Raw genomic sequence first — 17,805 nt, 5'->3', positions numbered from 1 at the left:
CATTTTAGTAAGATTTCATTCCTATTCTCTGGTGGTATGGAGTTTCTTACTGATATTAATTCGTGCTTTCTTTAGAATTTTACTGTAATGTACCGATATCCACATATTTTATTCTTCAATTCACCAGGTGATTAATAAGGACGTGGAAATGTAGCAATCTTTAGTTATTCTTTATGAACTGTCAATATTTTCCCCCAACTTCCCATCATCCAAGTATTTATTTCTTCAGGACAACTGCAGGGTTATCTATAGGGCTGTCTTCTAGCATTCAGTACACCTCTGTGTCTAGTTACAGGCATTAGAGCTGGAATATGAGGCAGGGCACAAGACCCGTTCACACTACCTTCATCCAAAATGTCCTCCAGCCACGACTAGCACGGAGTGTGCTCAACTCCATGGAGGATGGAGTGTGGCTGTCTAGAATAGCTGGCACCTGACGGGTGCCCCCTGGTGGTAGCAGGATGCCTTGACTGGAATGGTTGCTAGACAGAGCCTCAGTGTTTGTCTCTACACCTAGGAGCCTCAGTACGTCCTGGCTCCTATCTTGTTTTATGTAGGCTTGGTCCATCCCTACCTTTCCCTTCCTTCATTTGCCTTTTTCTTTTCCCATCTTATTTTTTAACACCTTGTACTCAGTGCTGATTTAGGCCCTTACAAAGGAGCAAACAGTGAGTCTATAAGAGACACTGATGGATGATGAGAGTGATGGCGATAAGGACTAGGACATAAAGTTTGCTTTATTCATAAGAGAATGCCAGCGGTTCTTGAAAGAGGATCACCCATCTGCCATTGCTCATGACAAGAAAAACATAAGCACGAATGCACACCGAGGGATTTTTGCCCCACTAGAAGAAAACATTCGTTCAATATTATAACTGATAAGTATAAAGGAAGATAGATTGCAAAATATTCTTTATAAGTTAACATTAGAGTCAAGTAGCACTTTGTGAAAATTATGTAAACTTCACTCTGTCTAAAGTCTGGGATGAACAAAGAGGACCAAATTCCTCTTTACTCACCGAATTCTGATTCTTGTAGGTAAATCCAACTGTTTATAAAAAGTCAATGAGATATATGCCTTCTATGAATATATCAGTTGCTGCAGCAGTATTTCATTTAATGTTATCTATGGTCTGAAAAAGATTTATCGCTTCTCTAAATATCTGTCTTATTCCTCTCAACCCTGTCCAAAAATTTGCATTTAATATCATCCAATGTCATTCTCAGAAAAACCGGAAATGTAGTTAGCTGTGCCAGCTTACCGGGGGCCTCTGGAAAAGGGGATATTTCTATTTTTACTCTATCCGGAGGCAAATTACTCTACTTGGAGTCATCACATGTATATTCTGAGTTCCAGAGAAGGGTCTGTATCAGAATAAGAAAGTAAACTAAATTTGGTTGAAACTAATTTAAATGATCATTATCCTCTTCATCAAACTAAGTTTCTCCTAGAACTTTTCCTCTGCCTTCATAGTTTGTAACTACTCAAAAATTCTGATGTAAAGTCTAGAAAATACCAATAATATCTCACTGATAAGATGAGAAAGGCTCTCATTCGAGCCTTGGATAAACAAGAAGAGTCACAATTGTCTGCAATGTAAAAGTACCATGTGTATGTAGCTAGAATAAAGGGAGAAGTAAAGGGTAGGATCATTTTTGTATGTTTGAATACAAAATTAGGAAAAATCCTACATCCAATGAATGAAAATACAATAACTATTCTCTGTTCCTACTGTTGCCCCTCTCAAATCCATACCCTTTGACATAGAGCAAGCACTCTTTTAAAAACATAAGCCAGGCCATGTCAGTCTCCTGCTCTCAGCCTTTCTTGGCTTTTATCAAAGTCCTTACCAGGGTCCCACATGACCTAGTCCTGCTTTTCAAGAGCATTTCCTACCAGTCTCCCCATAACTCATTCATATTTAGAATCAACCATGTCTAGGAAAGAACTGGCAATCTCCACATTTGTTCATGTGTTTAATCTTTCATTCCAAAGACTATTTGGGTTTTCCATAATGAAGTGACAAATGTTAACGTAGGCACAACGAACCAATATAATAATTGCCGAGAGACAGAATCCAGTCGATGGAAGTTAGTCATACATATGCTGAACTTTCCCAAGATGCCGTTTTTACAGACATGGCAGCAATTAGGGCAAGAATTACTCTACTGATGACATTCCGCCAAATAACAGCCACTAACAACTTACCGGCAGCTACTATGATAACATCTGCCAGCTGAGTATGGATCTTCAGTTGTTCTTTGGGAGTGTATCTGTGAGCTATTGTCACGGTTGCATCACCTGGAATGGAGAAGAGCTTCCATTAATAGTTACTGAGCTTTTTCAAAAGTTATGACTGTTACAGTTCTAGAGGAGACTCAGTTATATCCTAAGAGTAGGAAAATTGTTTTGAAACAATTACAACACTTTAAGAACAAAAGCTAGATCAGAAAACCTAGATGGCCGAAAATATTACACCCTTCAATTAACCAGTGGAAAATCAAATAAGACCAAATGAGAGTATGTGCTGGCCATCAAAACAGAGTTCTAAGGTCCTAGAAACCCAGCATTTGAAGTTCTGTATTGAAAGGTTAATATATAAATGCAGGGGATACTCGTTGGCTTGTTAATAAAGTATATACATTCTGAAAACAGCAAAATAAGTGTACCCCAAATGGGGCAATACATTGTGGGAGCAGAGCTGAGAGGTTAATTCTGCCTCCTCTTGAGGTGGTAGCAAGGAAGGTTTCCTAAAAGAAGCAATATACTTTTTTTAGGTATCAAAGTTAGCAAGGGTATACTTGTGTAATTAGAGAAAGAAGAAAAGGGCATTCCAGGCCATCAGAAGAACAGGAAAAAATGGGCCAACTTTGAAATTGTGTGTTTAGTAAATAATGAGGAGGTCTTAGGTATAACAGGAAATATTCATACATGCTTTAATGGCTGATGTATGAATAAGAGAGGTTACCAGCCTGAGGGTTTCCAGTGCTTAAAGTGTGAGACAAGGAAGAGAAGTGAAAGAAAGGCAGGGATGAGAGTAGTCAAAAAAGGACTTCCGGTCAGAACATGGCTGTGTGAGATAGCACCTTGTCTCTTCTCCTAGATAACCTACAAATGCTATACATTTAACAACAACAAAAACTGTATAATCTTCATTTTTGGCAAAACTAGAAAGACATATCTTCCATAGATTCCAAAAAGTATGTGCGAGTTACTCAGAACTAGTGGACTTAGTATATACCACAGAGGAAGAAAGGCAGCAAAGAAATGCAGAAAATAACAAGATGGCCAGTAGCGACCGATCTCTGAAAATGACTGCAAAAACATATGGCTTGAAGGTGCAGGGTTCACATCAAAATGCTAAATATATCTCTTCTCTGTAGCAGAGAAGATAGAAATAAAGGCAGAAGAAGTCCTCGCAGATCCAGGATAGTTCACAGGGCCTCGTAACAGACAGACTCACACGGAGGAGCCATTTCAACAGGAAGGGGTTTGACTTTGTGTAAGTGGTGAAGAAGGAATCTGAAGGCTGCCCAGCACCTGCTCCGCAACCCCCCAGCAGAAGTACCGCACAAACAGGAGGTCCAAGATATCTAACTCACTCAATGACAAGTAAGAGAAAAAGAATCTGACACAGAATTAAAGGATGCTATGTAAACATCATCCCATGGGAATTTTGGAGGTGACAGGAGTCTCATGGAGTTCCATGACTCTATGCATTTGTCTAAATTCATGTCATGGTATACCAAAAAGAGTGAACTTTACTATATTTTTTGGTAAATAAAAGAAAACATTTTAAAAATGGCAGGCCCAAGGGGGAAAAAAAAAAAAGAAGGATTTTTTTTTTTTTTGAGAATTTTCCAACATACCAGAGTGCCTGGGTGGCTCAGTCAGTTAAGTGCCTGACTCTTGATTTTGGCTCAAGTCATGATCTCAAGATTAGGGAGATCAAGCCTCATGTCGGGCACTGTGCTGACAGTGAGGAGCCTGCTTGGGATTCTTTCTCTGTCTCTTTCTCTCTCTGCCCCTTCCCTGCTTGTGCTCTCTCTCTCTCTCTCTCTCTCTCTCTCAAAATAAATAAATAAATAAACCTTTTAAAAAAATAACTTACCAACATATCAATACACCCAACAACAAAAAGTGTTGCAATGGGAAAGTTGAACATTATGACCAAACGTTATGGCAAAAATTTAAAAATTAAGAAAGTAAAGTCACAGGACCTGGGGGGAAAAAAAGACTTGAATCCATACAAATTGACCTATGATGGTCAACACTGAGAAAATTTTCAGTAAAGTGGCTGGATTATAAAGGTTAAAAAAAAAGAATATTATGAGCAAAAACTCAGATTTGTACATTAAATTCCAGAAAAAAGAAGAGCAATATTTACAAGAGACTCATGTAAAAAAAAAATTGGGAGTCACAGTCAAATCAGTCTCCAAGAATAAAGGTTACAAACAATTTTGAAATTGTAAGTCCTCAGGGAATACTGTTTCTGTGTTTTTCTTAAAGAACTTGCTAAATGATTAACTTTAATGAATCAATATCATATATCTGAGGAAAACAGCAAAAGGACTATTGGAAAGTTTGGAATATATTTAATCATAAAACTAAGACTTAAAAAATGAGAGTTGGGGTGAAGGACAAAATGTAAATCATATTTGCTCTAATTATGAATAAATGGTATAGCTAACACAATTGGAATGAGAAAGGCAAAGATGAGAAAGCTTGCTGATCGCAAACTAGATTAACATAACATTAATTATGTTCTCTAACGACTAGGCTCAACAAAACATTTAAAGCCGATCAATCAAATAATAGAAGAATAAGAATATTTAGAAGTATAAGGTAAAAACATTACAAAGATCATTTTTATTGGCATATATCAGGCTGGAGACAAAAGAAATGGAATCAGGGAAGAAAAATAAAGCATTTCGTCATGTTTATTTTTTTATTTGAGAGAGTGACCTCACAGGTGCATGCTCACCACACACATGTACAATTGGGAAAGGAACAGAGGGAGAGAGAGGATCTGAATCCGAGGCAGGCTCCACACTGACTCGAGCCCAACACAGTGGATCCCACAACCCTGGGATCATGACCTGACCTAAAGTCAAGTGTTGGATGCTCAACTGACAGAGTCACCCAGGAGCCCCTATTTTTAAAATTAGATTATCAACAGACATATGAAGAAATAGACAACAAAGAGTACTGTATAAAGTTATAGCTATTAGAGTAATGACTAACTTTTCTAAATATCAGAAGAACCATACATAAAAATGAAAAAAATGTAAAAAATAAGTAAAGACCATAAAAACAACAAACGGAACAGGGGCACCTGGGTGGCTTAATCGTTTAAGCGTCCGACCTTCGCTTAGGTCATGATCTCGCGGTTCGTGGGTTCGAGCCCCGCGTCGGGCTCTGTGCTGACTGCCAGCTCAGAGCCTGGAGCCTGTTTCAGTCTGTGACTCCCTCTCTCTCTGACCCTCCCCTGCTCACGCTGTCTCTCTCTCTCTCTCTCCTAGAAATAAGTAAAACATTAAAAACAACAACAACAAATGGAACAAAAACTAATACACAGTTCAGATCATATATATTTATCATCATAATAAATTTTCCTAAGTTACCTATTTAAAAGAATCATATTTCCAAATTGGCTTGAAAACCAAAAACAAAATCTAATCCTATACTTTATATAAGGCACATCTAAAACAAAACTGTTTGGAAATGTCAAAAATAAAGGATAGGCAAATATGTAGGAGGAAAAGGACAAAAAAAAAAGAGATGATATTCTTATTGTCAAATAAGGAGAAATTTAGCATTAAACAGGACAAAGAAGTACACATTATAATGCCAGGATGTGATTCAAACAAACTCACAACGAGAAATAGATAAGTAACATATACGAGAAATAGAATTCATATTTCTGAAATTAGAGGGGATACAAATCAAAAAAGAATATATTGTATTTGCTAAATTTAATTCACCTTTCTCAATCCACAACAGATCACAGATATAGAAAATGTAAATAACATAATTAATGTTATGTACCTGATTGCAATATGTCAAATTTTGAAAGTAGAACATATATTTTCTTTCCGTGTAACCAAAGAATATATTTCAAAATGTTTTAAATGTTGTATTTATTTTTGAGAGAGAGATAGAGACAGCATGAGCAGGGGAGGGTCAGAGAGAGAGGGAGACACAGAATCTGAAGACAGGCTCCAGGCTCTGAGCTACCTATCAGCACAGAGCCCGACGCAGGGCTCGAATCCACAAATCATGAGATCACGATCTGAGCTGAAGTCAGATGCTTAACCAACTGAGACACCCAGGCGCCCCCAAAGAATATTTTTGAAATGGGTTGATTTTGGCTACAAAGAGAATTTTAATTAATACCAAAAAATAGACAAGTAGATCAACTTCAGATCTTTTTTTGATCACAAGTCTATAAAGTTATAATTATTGAAAAAGTCAGAAATTAAAAGGTTCTTTCTGGACTCCTGGATGGCTTAGTTGGTTAAGCATCCAACTCTTGATTTCAGCTCACGTCATGATCACATGGTTTGTGAGTTCAAGTCCCGTATTGGGCTCTGCACTGACAGTAGGGACCCTGCTTGGGATTCTCTCTCTCTCTCTTTCTCCTTCTCTCTCTGACCCTCCTCTGCTTGTGTTCTCTCTCTCTCTCTCTTTCTCAAAATAAATAAATAAATATTTAAAAAAAGAAATCAAAAGTTTTTTTCAGTGGGATTTTTTTAACCCTGTTTTAAATATATCTTGGGTCAAAAAGAGAACACAAAACAACAGTGCAGAATTTCTAGAAATGTTTATATTGAAATTGCTATATATTGGATCCTATAAAATAAAGATAAAACAAAGCATAGAGGAAAATCCATAGACCTCAAATGATTATATGAATAAAACAGAAGAAAAGAAGTGAATCAATCACTTAACTTAAAAAAATCAGATAAAGTACCAAAAAGAAACAAAAGAAATTAGAAGTTTAGTAAACATAAAGTCAAGCTCTTAATATTAAATATGTCTAAAAATTGTGATATTAGCAGTGAGGGAATTCAACAAATTGCCAAGTAAAAAATAAATATACAAAAAATAAATAGCTTTCATATATAACAACACGTTAGAAGATAAATTGAAAGATAAGACTCCATTATAATAGCAATACACGAAGGACAATACTCAGAAATAAACTTAACAAGAAATGTGCAAAATCTATGTGGTAAAAGAAAATCTCCAGTACAACACCAAAAGATATCAGTAAGATGGAAGCACTAGAAAGATAAACCATGTTCTTGGATACAAGACTCAGTATCCTAAAGATAACAATTCTCTTCATATTCATTACAAATGGAATACAACTCCAATAAAAGCTGGCAGTTTTGCATTATTTTAAAGAACATAATTTTATCCTAAAGGTAATAAGAAAAAATAAAAGTCAATAACCAGGAAAGCTTTAAAAGGGAAGAACAATGAGAGACAACAGTACTAACAGTACTTGATAGCAGGCTTTCTCTCCTTTTTTTTTTTTTTTAAGTGAGAATAGGCTGGGTTTTTTTCAATATTATTTATTTATTTTAAAGTTTATTTGTTTATTTTGAGAGAGAGAGAGAAAGGAAGTGCATGAGCAGGGAAGGGGGGAGAGAGAGAAGGAGAGAGAATCCCAAGTAGGCTCCACACTGTCAGTGCAGAGCCTGACACAGGGCTCAAATCCATGAACTGTGAGATCATGACCTGAGCTAATGCTCAACAACTGAGACACGCAGGGGTCCCTGTTGGTCTTTCTCATTTCAGTTCATGGCATCACCATCTGCCCAGCAATACAGAGCAGAATCTGTCTACGAGTCTCCCTTATGTTTCCCCTTCTCTCTGACTTGCTATAAACCAGTAATAAATAAACCATCTCTACCTTAGTACAGCTTCCCTATATGCAGCAATGTCCTATCATCCATTAGCAACCCATGGAAGTGTGTTCTCTTGCCCGAGAGCTTCCCAAATCCCCACAAAACCAAAACCAAACAAAAGCTTCCCACTTTGTCAGTACTGATGGTTTCAGCAAGGAATTGAGGGATACATAATAATCTGCTGAGTTGCATATACATACAATTAACAACCTGTAGAGTTTCAAGCAAAAGAAAAACTAAGAAGATGGATTTCAATAAGCCTGTAGAAAGATCTTTTAGGTAATAATTCCACTCCCCCATCAATAATATCTTGTTAGCTTGTTACTCCTAAGTGAGTTTGGCCAGGGATACCCATGGGAAATATCAAACCCATATTTAGACTTGATCGATGAGTTTCTGATTATAACACTATCAACCCAGGGAAAGGCTTTCAGCCTACTATTCGGGAGACCATACTATGATAGCAAAAGAGAGATAAATCAAGGGAGTTAAAGACAAATGTGTTCAAATCATGCCTCAGTCTCTTCTGCCTTTGTCCTTTGCTGATGAGCACTTGGACACCTGTTCTGGCTCCTGAGCACTGGCTATCCTGCACACTATATGCTAGTTAACCTGTGAAAATCCTTGTCATTCCCATTTTCAGTTCTGGTGCCCTGTTACCTTTCTTCAGCGAGTCCTCTGGCTTTCTGCACCTAATCCTTCCTAACTCCTCAGCTCTTCCCTGGGGTAGCCAGTACTGACAAGTCATAGCAGCTACTCTGTAGAACGATGCCTATCTCCGACCCTCCGATGACTTTTTTCCCACACTTAGTTTTAGCCTCTTATTGTGCACATGTTATCAGCTTGGGCGAGGGCCTAATTTTTCTAACTATCACATGGACCCAGATAAAAACTTTTATAAGCAGAGTCTTAAGCAACTTCTCGGTGCCCAGTGCTTTACATCATGTTTGTAAGATAGAGCAAGAATAAAAAACTTAGAACCTATCTCCTAGAATCTGAGAGTTCTGTTAGAACTTAATAATTAACTGCTGGGCAAGATAGGCTTCTTACTATATAAAAGTCCACAGTCAATCAAGAATTCTCTACTGGGAGCTGTCTGAGCAGTTTTCTAGGCTATCATTACGCTGTAATTTATGCAAAATTGCAGACTGTAGCGAAGAGTTGTTGGCAACTAACACATAGTGCCAATTTGAGGGATAAAAATATTTGCTATTTAAAAAGAAGCTACAATAACAGCACAATATGTTTCATATTAGAGTAGCATTTTTTTTTGGCTAGAACTACTTAAAATGAGGAGTTTCCTGTTGTTGGACATTTCTAGGTCATTCCTTACCTTCATTTCTTCAACAATCAGGAAAGAATTCCAGAGCTGTGGGAAGCAATGGAGACAGACAATTCCATACTTTCATATGAGAAACAGATACGTAAATCAGAATACAAACACAGCGTGGAAAGTTCCACATTAAAAGGAGTTTACAAGTTTCTATGTTACAGTATTGGCACGGAGCACCCCGTCTACTCTAGCTGAGAACAGCATGGCAGCTGGGGGCAGGGATACCGCAAGTTCTTAGAGAAGACAGATTTTTTTTTTTTTTACTGTTGTATTTATTTTTGAGAGAGAGATAGAGACAGCATGAGCAGGGGAGGGTCAGAGAGAGAGGGAGTCACAGAATCTGAAGACAGGCTCCAGGCTCTGAGCTAGCTGTCAGCACAGAGCCTGATGCGGGGCTCAAACCCATGAACTGTGAGATCGTGACTTGAGCCAAAGTCGGACGCTTAACTGATTGAGCCACCCAGGCGCCCCAAGAAGACAGATTTTTTATGCAAATAGGAATTTATTTTGTTTCTGCTTCAATCCCCCTATGCTTTCTCCACCCTTGTCCATCTATAAATTATTTTCTATAAAAATGTAAGAAGGGCATGTCATTTAGCCCAGATGGTTAGAAACTTCTTCCTCGCAAGAGCTGAAGTCTACTTTTTTGCAAGATCTACCGTGATTCTAGATCCATCATCAACAGCACCACAGGACGATGTCAACTTCCTTTTTCGTGAGACAAATCTTCACATACCTGCTTGTACCTGCATTAGCAGATGAAGCAAAATGGCAAGTCCTGCGAGCTGTGAATCTCACAGGTAGGGTTTTGCTTTATCACTTTCTCTGGATAAGAGAAAACAGTCATTCTCCATACATTAACTCATACCATGGTCTGATTCAAAGGAACAATCACTGAGGAAATTACAGGCAAGAAAACTCAGTATTTGTCACTAGAACAGCACCCAAAGCAAGAAAGAAGCTTGAGTTCTGCTTTTGGACAAATGTCTCCAGAGGCCTAAAGATTCTGGACTGGAACATGTGTCTCTTATTCACTTGTAAACTGCTATTGCATCTCGTAGCATAAAACAAACAGACAAAAACCTCTCTCTCTACAGAGAACATCTCTGTGGAAGCTAAACGGATGGCACCTAAATGTACATTATTAAAATGACCCTTATGTGAGAATTTACCACACATCTAACATTGTTTTATACCTTACACATATTATCATACATTTTCATATCATACAGTCTTCACAAAACACTGTCAGGGTATTTTTTATAAGGTAGAAAATAATGTTATTTACAACAATAATGCTATTTGCACTTTACAAATGAGGAAACTGAAGACACACGAAAAGTCCAATAGTTTGTCCAAGGTCATACAAACCATATAAAGGTTAGAATTCAAACTAATTTAGCCCCGCTCTAAGGAGCCCCGGCTCTAATCATATCACTCTACAGCCCCCATCTGCACTGAGCACAGACAGAAGGCATTGCTGGAGTTCACAGATGCAAAGTCAGAGCTGCAACTGCTACATTTTCACTTCCGTCAGCAGAACAGCATTTCTGGGCCATCATCCTGCCTCTTTTTAGGAAACTAGGGAAGGATCTTGGATAACACTTCTTTTCTTTAAGGATACACTCTGCCCTCTGATCCTACCTGGTGTGCACCAGCAGTACTGGTAGGGACCAGTTAAGGACTGAAAACACACGTGCCTCTATTACAAAATTTAATTTTTACCATTTGTAAAATGATCAAGAGGCCCACTTCCCAGATCTGGAAATAATACCACATTCTCTTGACTCCTGAGTTCCAATTACAGTAAGTTTTCTATTTCAACTTCAGCTGCCTTTTCTGGACTAAATCACTTAAATAATTTTGGGTATAGGGATAGAACACCCAGATCTAAGACCTCCTTTCTTGCTTAAAATGGACCAGGATTTAAAGTGTTTGTATCTGGTCAAAACCTGTTTGGTTGGATTCGCTGTTGATCAGTCCTTCTGTTACCTTCCAAGCACCTTGGGCCACTAGGTGGATGACAGCTAAGGAATATGGCTTCACTTTTAATTAGTCAAACACCCTTTCAAGCTCACTCCTTTTAGACACCTATCTCAAAGTAACTTTGAAAGAAAGTATTAGAGAAGACTGACTGAGTCCTGACAACCAATGTCTCCAGAGATTTAAAAAATCAACCCCTAGGGGCACCTGTGTGGCTCAGTCGGTTAAGCATCCAACTTTGACTCAGGTCATGATCCCATGATTTGTGGGTTCGAGCCCCATGTCAGGCTCTGTGCTGACAGCTAGCTCAGAGCCTGGAGCCTCACTTCAGATTCTGTGTCTGCCTCTCTCTCTGTTCCTCCCCTGCTCATGCTGTCTCTCTCTCTCTCTCAGAAATAAATAAAACATTAAAATTAAAAAAAAAAATCTACCCCTGGATTTGGCCAAAACTTGTTGAATTGAAATCACGGATTCACTTAGTCAACAAAGACAATATACAAGTGAAAAAACACACATATAATAAAATCCTATGTAGTAATAAAAGTCATGAAGAAAGGTATGCAGAGTGAGTACAGAATAATAGCATGAGTGCTATTTTGGTAAGGTGGCAAGGTACAGCCTGAGGAGGTAACATTTGGGCAGAAACCTGAAGGCAATTAGAAAAATGATTTATGTGTGGCGCCTGGGTGGCTCAGTTGGTTAAGCGTCCGACTTCGGCTCAGGTCATGATCTCATGGTTCGTGGGCTCAGGCCCCACGTTGGCTCTGTGCTGACAACTAGCTCAGAGCCTGGAGGCTGTTTAAGATTCTGTGTCTCCCTCTCTCTCTGACCCTCCCCTGTTCATGCTGTCTCTCTCTCTCTCTCTCTCTCAGAAATAAATTTAAAAAAAAAGAAAAGAAAAGAAAAATGATTTAAATAAACAACTTCAAAAAAGAGCATTCCAGGAAAAAGGAAAGCCAAGTCACAAGAGTATATATGACGTGTTCTAGGGAAGCAAGGGACAGCCATTGCTGGAGGGCAGTGGTGGAGAGTGAGAATGGTAGGAACCGAGTAAAAAGATGCAGTTCAGGTCCGTTGCTGTAAGGTCTTGCATGTTGTTTTAAGGAATTTGGATTTTATTCTCATGTTATGTGTTTCTGAATGTTATGGGAAGCCATTGGTGGTCCAGTACCACCATGTGGAATAGAGACTATGTATGGGAGATAGGACAAGGGTGGATACAGAGAAACTAGTTTGTAAGTTTAGTAGTGCTCCAAGTGAAAGATAATGGCAGTCTTGACTAGGATCTTTTTGGTGGAGGTGATCATGGGTATGTTTAAAACAGACTGCTAATGGATAAGACATAAGGTGTGAGAGATAGAGGTCAATGGTGGCCTAAGTAACTGGGTCGTGTAACAGTGCCACTTCCTAAAACAGGACAGAGTACAGAGAGCAAAATTGAGATTGAAGATTTGTATATGACACGTTTGAAATACCTACTGGCCATCCAAGTGGGTTTGTCAAGTGGACAGGGGTTACATGGGTCTAGAAACATGGGAAATGCAGATGATATTTAAAGCATTAAGACTAGAAAGGATGACCTAGAGATGGCTCTGGAATGAGAAGTGAAGCCCTGAGTTCATTCCAATGTTTTCAGCAGTTCTCCTCAATCCTGACTATGTTAGAATCTCCTATGGAGCTTTCTAAAAAATACTGATGGTCCAACTTGAAAGATTCTAACTTTCTGTGTTCTGTGTTGGGCTCAGGCAGTTATACTTTTAAAAGTCCCTAGATGATTCTAGTGGGTAGGTAAGGTTGAGAACCACTGATTTAGAAATTGAGAAGAATAGAATGACCAAGAAACAGAGAATGAAAAGATATGTCTAGTGAAATAAAAGATACACATGCCAGTGGTGGCTTTAATCTATGCTTATACAATAAAAGAAATAACCCTATAAGATGTAGCCATTTCATGAAATTAAAAAGCATGTTATGAATATTACTCAGTTCATGATATAGTTTTCTACTTATAAGAACCCTCAGGAGAAATTATTTTTCAGTCTTAATATCAGAAAATGTTTTCTTTATCCTGAGCATATATTTATTTTCAATCCTAAAGATATTTAATTTGGGTAAATAGTCTCTTTTTTTTTTTTCTTGCTAAAGAGCTCTCAAGATGAATTTGTGACCCAATCATAGGAAGTGTAGTTTAGGCTCAAATAAATAAATTCACCAAACATATATTCAGCACTAGTATATGAAAAGCAGTGTGCTTGGCAGTGGTACTATATCCATGAAGATTTAATGATATGCCTATTTTTAAATTGTTTTTCATGTTTATTCTTTTTGAGAGAGAGAGACAGAGACAGAGACAGAGAGACAGAGCATGAGTAGGGGACAGGCAGAGAGAATGGGAGACATAGAAGTCGAAGGGGGCTCCAGGCTTCGAGGTGTCAGCACAGAGCCTGATGTGGACCCTGAAGCCAGGGACCATGAGATCATGACCTGACCTGAAGTCAGAAGCTCAACTGACTGAGCCACCCAGGCACCCCAATATGCCTATTTTTAATAGCCTTATTCTCGGCTCTGTTTTATTTCTAGGTCTTGCTTCCCCTTTTCTTAACTATTTCTCATTTGCATTGTTTTATACATTGCTGTGACCCACCTTCAAATCTCTTAATAAGTATACTGTAATAGCTAACATGTACTCAACACTTAGGATGTGTGAATACTAAACTCTTTATAGGTATTAGCTCATTTAGTTCTCCCCGAAACTGTACATGCCCTTATCTCACATGAGATAAGGGACATTTGGGAACATAATGTGCATTCAGGCAAAATGACCAAAGAGTCTATGCTCATTAACAATAGGTTCTCCCGTTCCAAGAGTCGATCTTCAGCAATCAAGACTGCAGCTACGGTGTGAACAACATGGCAGTCACACATGAAGATCATGGCTTTGAAGCCTTAAATTTCTAGGATGACTTTCTTATTAATAGGGAAGGAGTCTTCTGAGTCATCTACATGAATCAGTTCCCCAGGTGTCCAAATTTCCCATGGTACCAAATTGCCAGGTCACGATTGATGATAGTATTTCGGACTGTGAAATGAATTTTAAGCTATAAAAAGCTAACTAAAACAATCAGACTCTTTCAAATCCTAGCCAACATAAGCCAGTCAGCTCAGCCATGAGCCAAGGGTGTTCGCATGAGCCAAAGTATTGCTTTTCCCTTTCTAGTTGCAATGGCTACAGGGAGTGTGTGTGTTAGTGGGGGAGAATCTGTTTGTTACAAACTGATATAATTTTTGCATTTATTTTGTGCTCTTCAAGAGCAACAGATGAAAATCAACTCAGGGGTCTTACTACAATGTCTGATTCTGCAAACGTGCTTGAAAGATCATATTCAGACACTAAATAAGTATTCCCAAGGTTTCTGTCTGCATCTGAGAGTGAAAACTATAGACATGTCAAAAAATGATGTGTTGCTTCCTGCCCTTTCTATTCATTCTCTCTGTGGAAAAAGGCTAGACCTCTGGGGGTATACCAGTACAAATATAGCAAAAATACAGACATAAACATACATACTTTGTTAGAGGTAAAAAAAAAAAAAACCAAACAACTTCCAGAGTGAAACACTAAATATTATTATCTTCTCAAAGATTCACAGTGCTAACTGTTAAAGGCTACGCTAGGCTATGTTACTATATTAAAGTCTCCAAGAAATATCACAGCCAAGTTATATGTTTGATTTTGTTTAATCCAGATTTCCCAAATTTATTTGACCAATTCCTCTCCTTTAAAAAAGGAATCAAACCCATTTAAGATTTTGTGGTGCCTAAGAACACGGTTCATATAATAGTTGTATTAAAATTTTCGTCACAGAGGCGCCTGGGTGGCTCAGTCAGTTAAACGTCCAACTCTGGATTTCACCTCAGGTCGTGATCTCACAGTTCATGGAGTCAAGCCCCCTGTCGGGCTCTGCACTGACAGTACAGAGCCTGCTTCGGACTCACTCTCTGCCCCTCCCCAGCTCATGTGCATGCTTTCTCTCTCTCTCTCAAAATAAATAAATAAACATTTAAAAAATCCTTTCATTACAAATCAGAGCCACAATGAGATGCACATCACACCTGTCAGAAAAGCTAAAATTGACAACATAAGAAACAACAGGTGTTGGAGAGGAGGCAGAGAAAGGGGAATATTCTTGCATCACTGGTGGGACTACAAACTAGTGCAGCCACTCTGGATAACAGTAAGGAAGTTCCAAAAAAAAAAAAAAAAAAAAAACCCTAAAACTAGAAATACCCTACAATCCAGCAATTGTATTAGTTATTTAACCAAAGAAAACAAAAATATAGATTCAAAGGGATACATGTGCCCCAATGTTTATAGCAGCAACATCAACAATAGCCAAACTATGGAAAGACCCCAAATGTCCACCAACTAAGGAATGGATAAAGATTTGTATCTATATACATAGAATGGAATATTACTTAGCCATCAAAAAGAATGAAATCTTGCCATTTGCAACAACATGGATAAAGCTAGAATGTATTATGCTAAGCGAGAGACAAATACCATATGATTTCACTCATTTGTGGAATTTAAGAAACAAAACAGATGAGCATATGGGAAGGGTTGGGGGGGGAAGAGAAGAGAGGGGAACAAACCACAAGAGACTCATAATGACAGAGAACAAACTGAGGGTTGATGGAGGGAAGTGGGTGGGGGATGGGCTAGATGGGCGATGGGTACTAAGGAGGGCACTTGTGATGAGCACTGGGTGTTTTATGTAAGTAATGAATCACTGAATTCTACTCCTGAAACCAATATTGCACTGTATGTTAACTAAAATTTAAATTAAAAAAAAAAAAGTCTTTCTTGATACCCTTAGTCTACAAATAAAGCAAATGCATCCATTCATTTGTTGAACAAAGATTTTCTAGGCAGCCACTGTGCTAGATGCTGGAGATAAAATGGGAAGATAAACAGATGTGGTCTTTGCTCGTGTGGGGTCAACAGTCCAGTGAGTGTAGGGAACATTAATCAAATGATGACACGAAGAAATGCTAATCACAAATTGATAAATGATGTGAAGGAAGAGTTTTTCACATTCTCCACAGTGGGATGTGTAAGACGGGGAGAGAGGCGGTCAGAGAAGCCTGATCAAGAAGCTACAGCTGAGCTGAGCTGTATATCTGTCGGAGCGGGTAGCACTCCTATCTGCAGGGTTGGCAGATGACAGGTAAGGGGTTAAATCAGAAGAAGGAGGGAGAGGGCAAAGAGGCACAGTGCTGGAAAGTCCTGAAAGCCTGCAGAAATATTCACGATGGGAAATAGAAAGAGACCTCAGAATAAGAAGAGCAACAAATTATAAGTACAAAAAAGTAGGCGAAACTTCAGAGATAGTTACTGATCCAACAGAATAGAGCCCATGCTCTTTTAAGGATATTTAGTAGTTTTTTATAAGAACACTCTTGGTATTGAGTTAATTTTTTTTAAATCACCAAAGCATCATTTATATTTATCGTATGAATTATTTCTTTTGTAGAGAGTGAAACTTTTTCTTCCAGGTTTTAGAAATTTTTCATAATTTTAAGCAGAAGATATTTTTGGTTTTGGCTCTTCGGTGGGATTTTTTTGGTCTGAAAGGAAGAATAGTAACAGGAGGCAGACAATAAAAGGGTATCAAATTCATGTAATTAAAACTATAATTAGAAATCATTCACTCCTTCCTACAGCCAAAGTTTTTATTATAGAAAGCTCTACCTCTCTTTGGCAGCACTTTGCACAATTATAGTGATTAATCATCATCCCTGTTTAATGGTTGTCTTTTCTACCAGAGGGTAAGTTCCAGAGGACAGAGCAAGAGCTGATCTATTCAGCATCATATTCCCCACACTTAGTGACAAAGAAACCAGCCCCTCTGTAAGAAGACAGAAGGATCTGTCAGCAGTACTGAGGAGGAGTGGGTGGGGGGGGGGGAGTTAGTCTAAAGAAAATGATATACCCTAAACGTTTTTCCTGGGAAAGCACTGTGACCTCTTTCAATTAATGCTGTCAGCACTATCCTCCCTTCCCTTCCAGTGACAGATCTTCTCTCTCTTTCCCCTGATAGTCATGACATACCCTCCTCCCCTGCAATCTGATTCTTGGGGGGATGGGAGTCTTAAATTAGACTTTTATATAAATGACTTTAATTTTAAAACATGAAGGAATTCATGTGTGGTAATCACCTATCCACTTCTCTCTCCTTCTTCTTCCTTCCCGATATATAGGGATTTTCTTTCTCAGTAAACAACAATGTTTTATTTTCAATTCCTAGCCTGTGGTCTTATTTTCTACAATATGAGCAGAGTAAATGACACATAGGAGACACTAAATAAACTTTTACTGGTGGACTGCCTGGTTGCATTATTATATGCCAAGCCCTGTGCTAAATTTCAGAGCTACAAAAAGCCAGAGACAAATATTCGTCATTAAGAAGTTCACGTCTCCTGGGTCACCTGGGTGGCTCAGTCGGTTAAGCGTCTGACTCTTGATTTCAACTCAGGTCATGATCTCACATTTTGTGAAATCGAGCTCCACCCTG

General features: G+C 38.4%; 1 protein-coding gene across 1 annotated transcript in view; it reads right to left on the bottom strand.

Moving 5' to 3' along the window:
* Positions 1-17,805, bottom strand: part of MTHFD2L (methylenetetrahydrofolate dehydrogenase (NADP+ dependent) 2 like) — a 135,897-nt gene that overhangs the window by 68,425 nt on the left and 49,667 nt on the right. Inside the window, exon 6 of the mRNA XM_039230925.1 lies at positions 2,210-2,302. Coding sequence (XP_039086856.1) covers positions 2,210-2,302 — 93 coding nt within the window. The remainder of the gene's footprint in view (positions 1-2,209; positions 2,303-17,805) is intronic.

This window comes from Hyaena hyaena, unplaced genomic scaffold (assembly GCF_003009895.1).
Source record: "Hyaena hyaena isolate Hyena2069 unplaced genomic scaffold, ASM300989v1 scaffold_54, whole genome shotgun sequence".
NCBI classification, from domain to species: Eukaryota; Metazoa; Chordata; class Mammalia; order Carnivora; family Hyaenidae; genus Hyaena; species Hyaena hyaena.
This window is presented reverse-complemented; position numbering and strand designations above follow the sequence as displayed.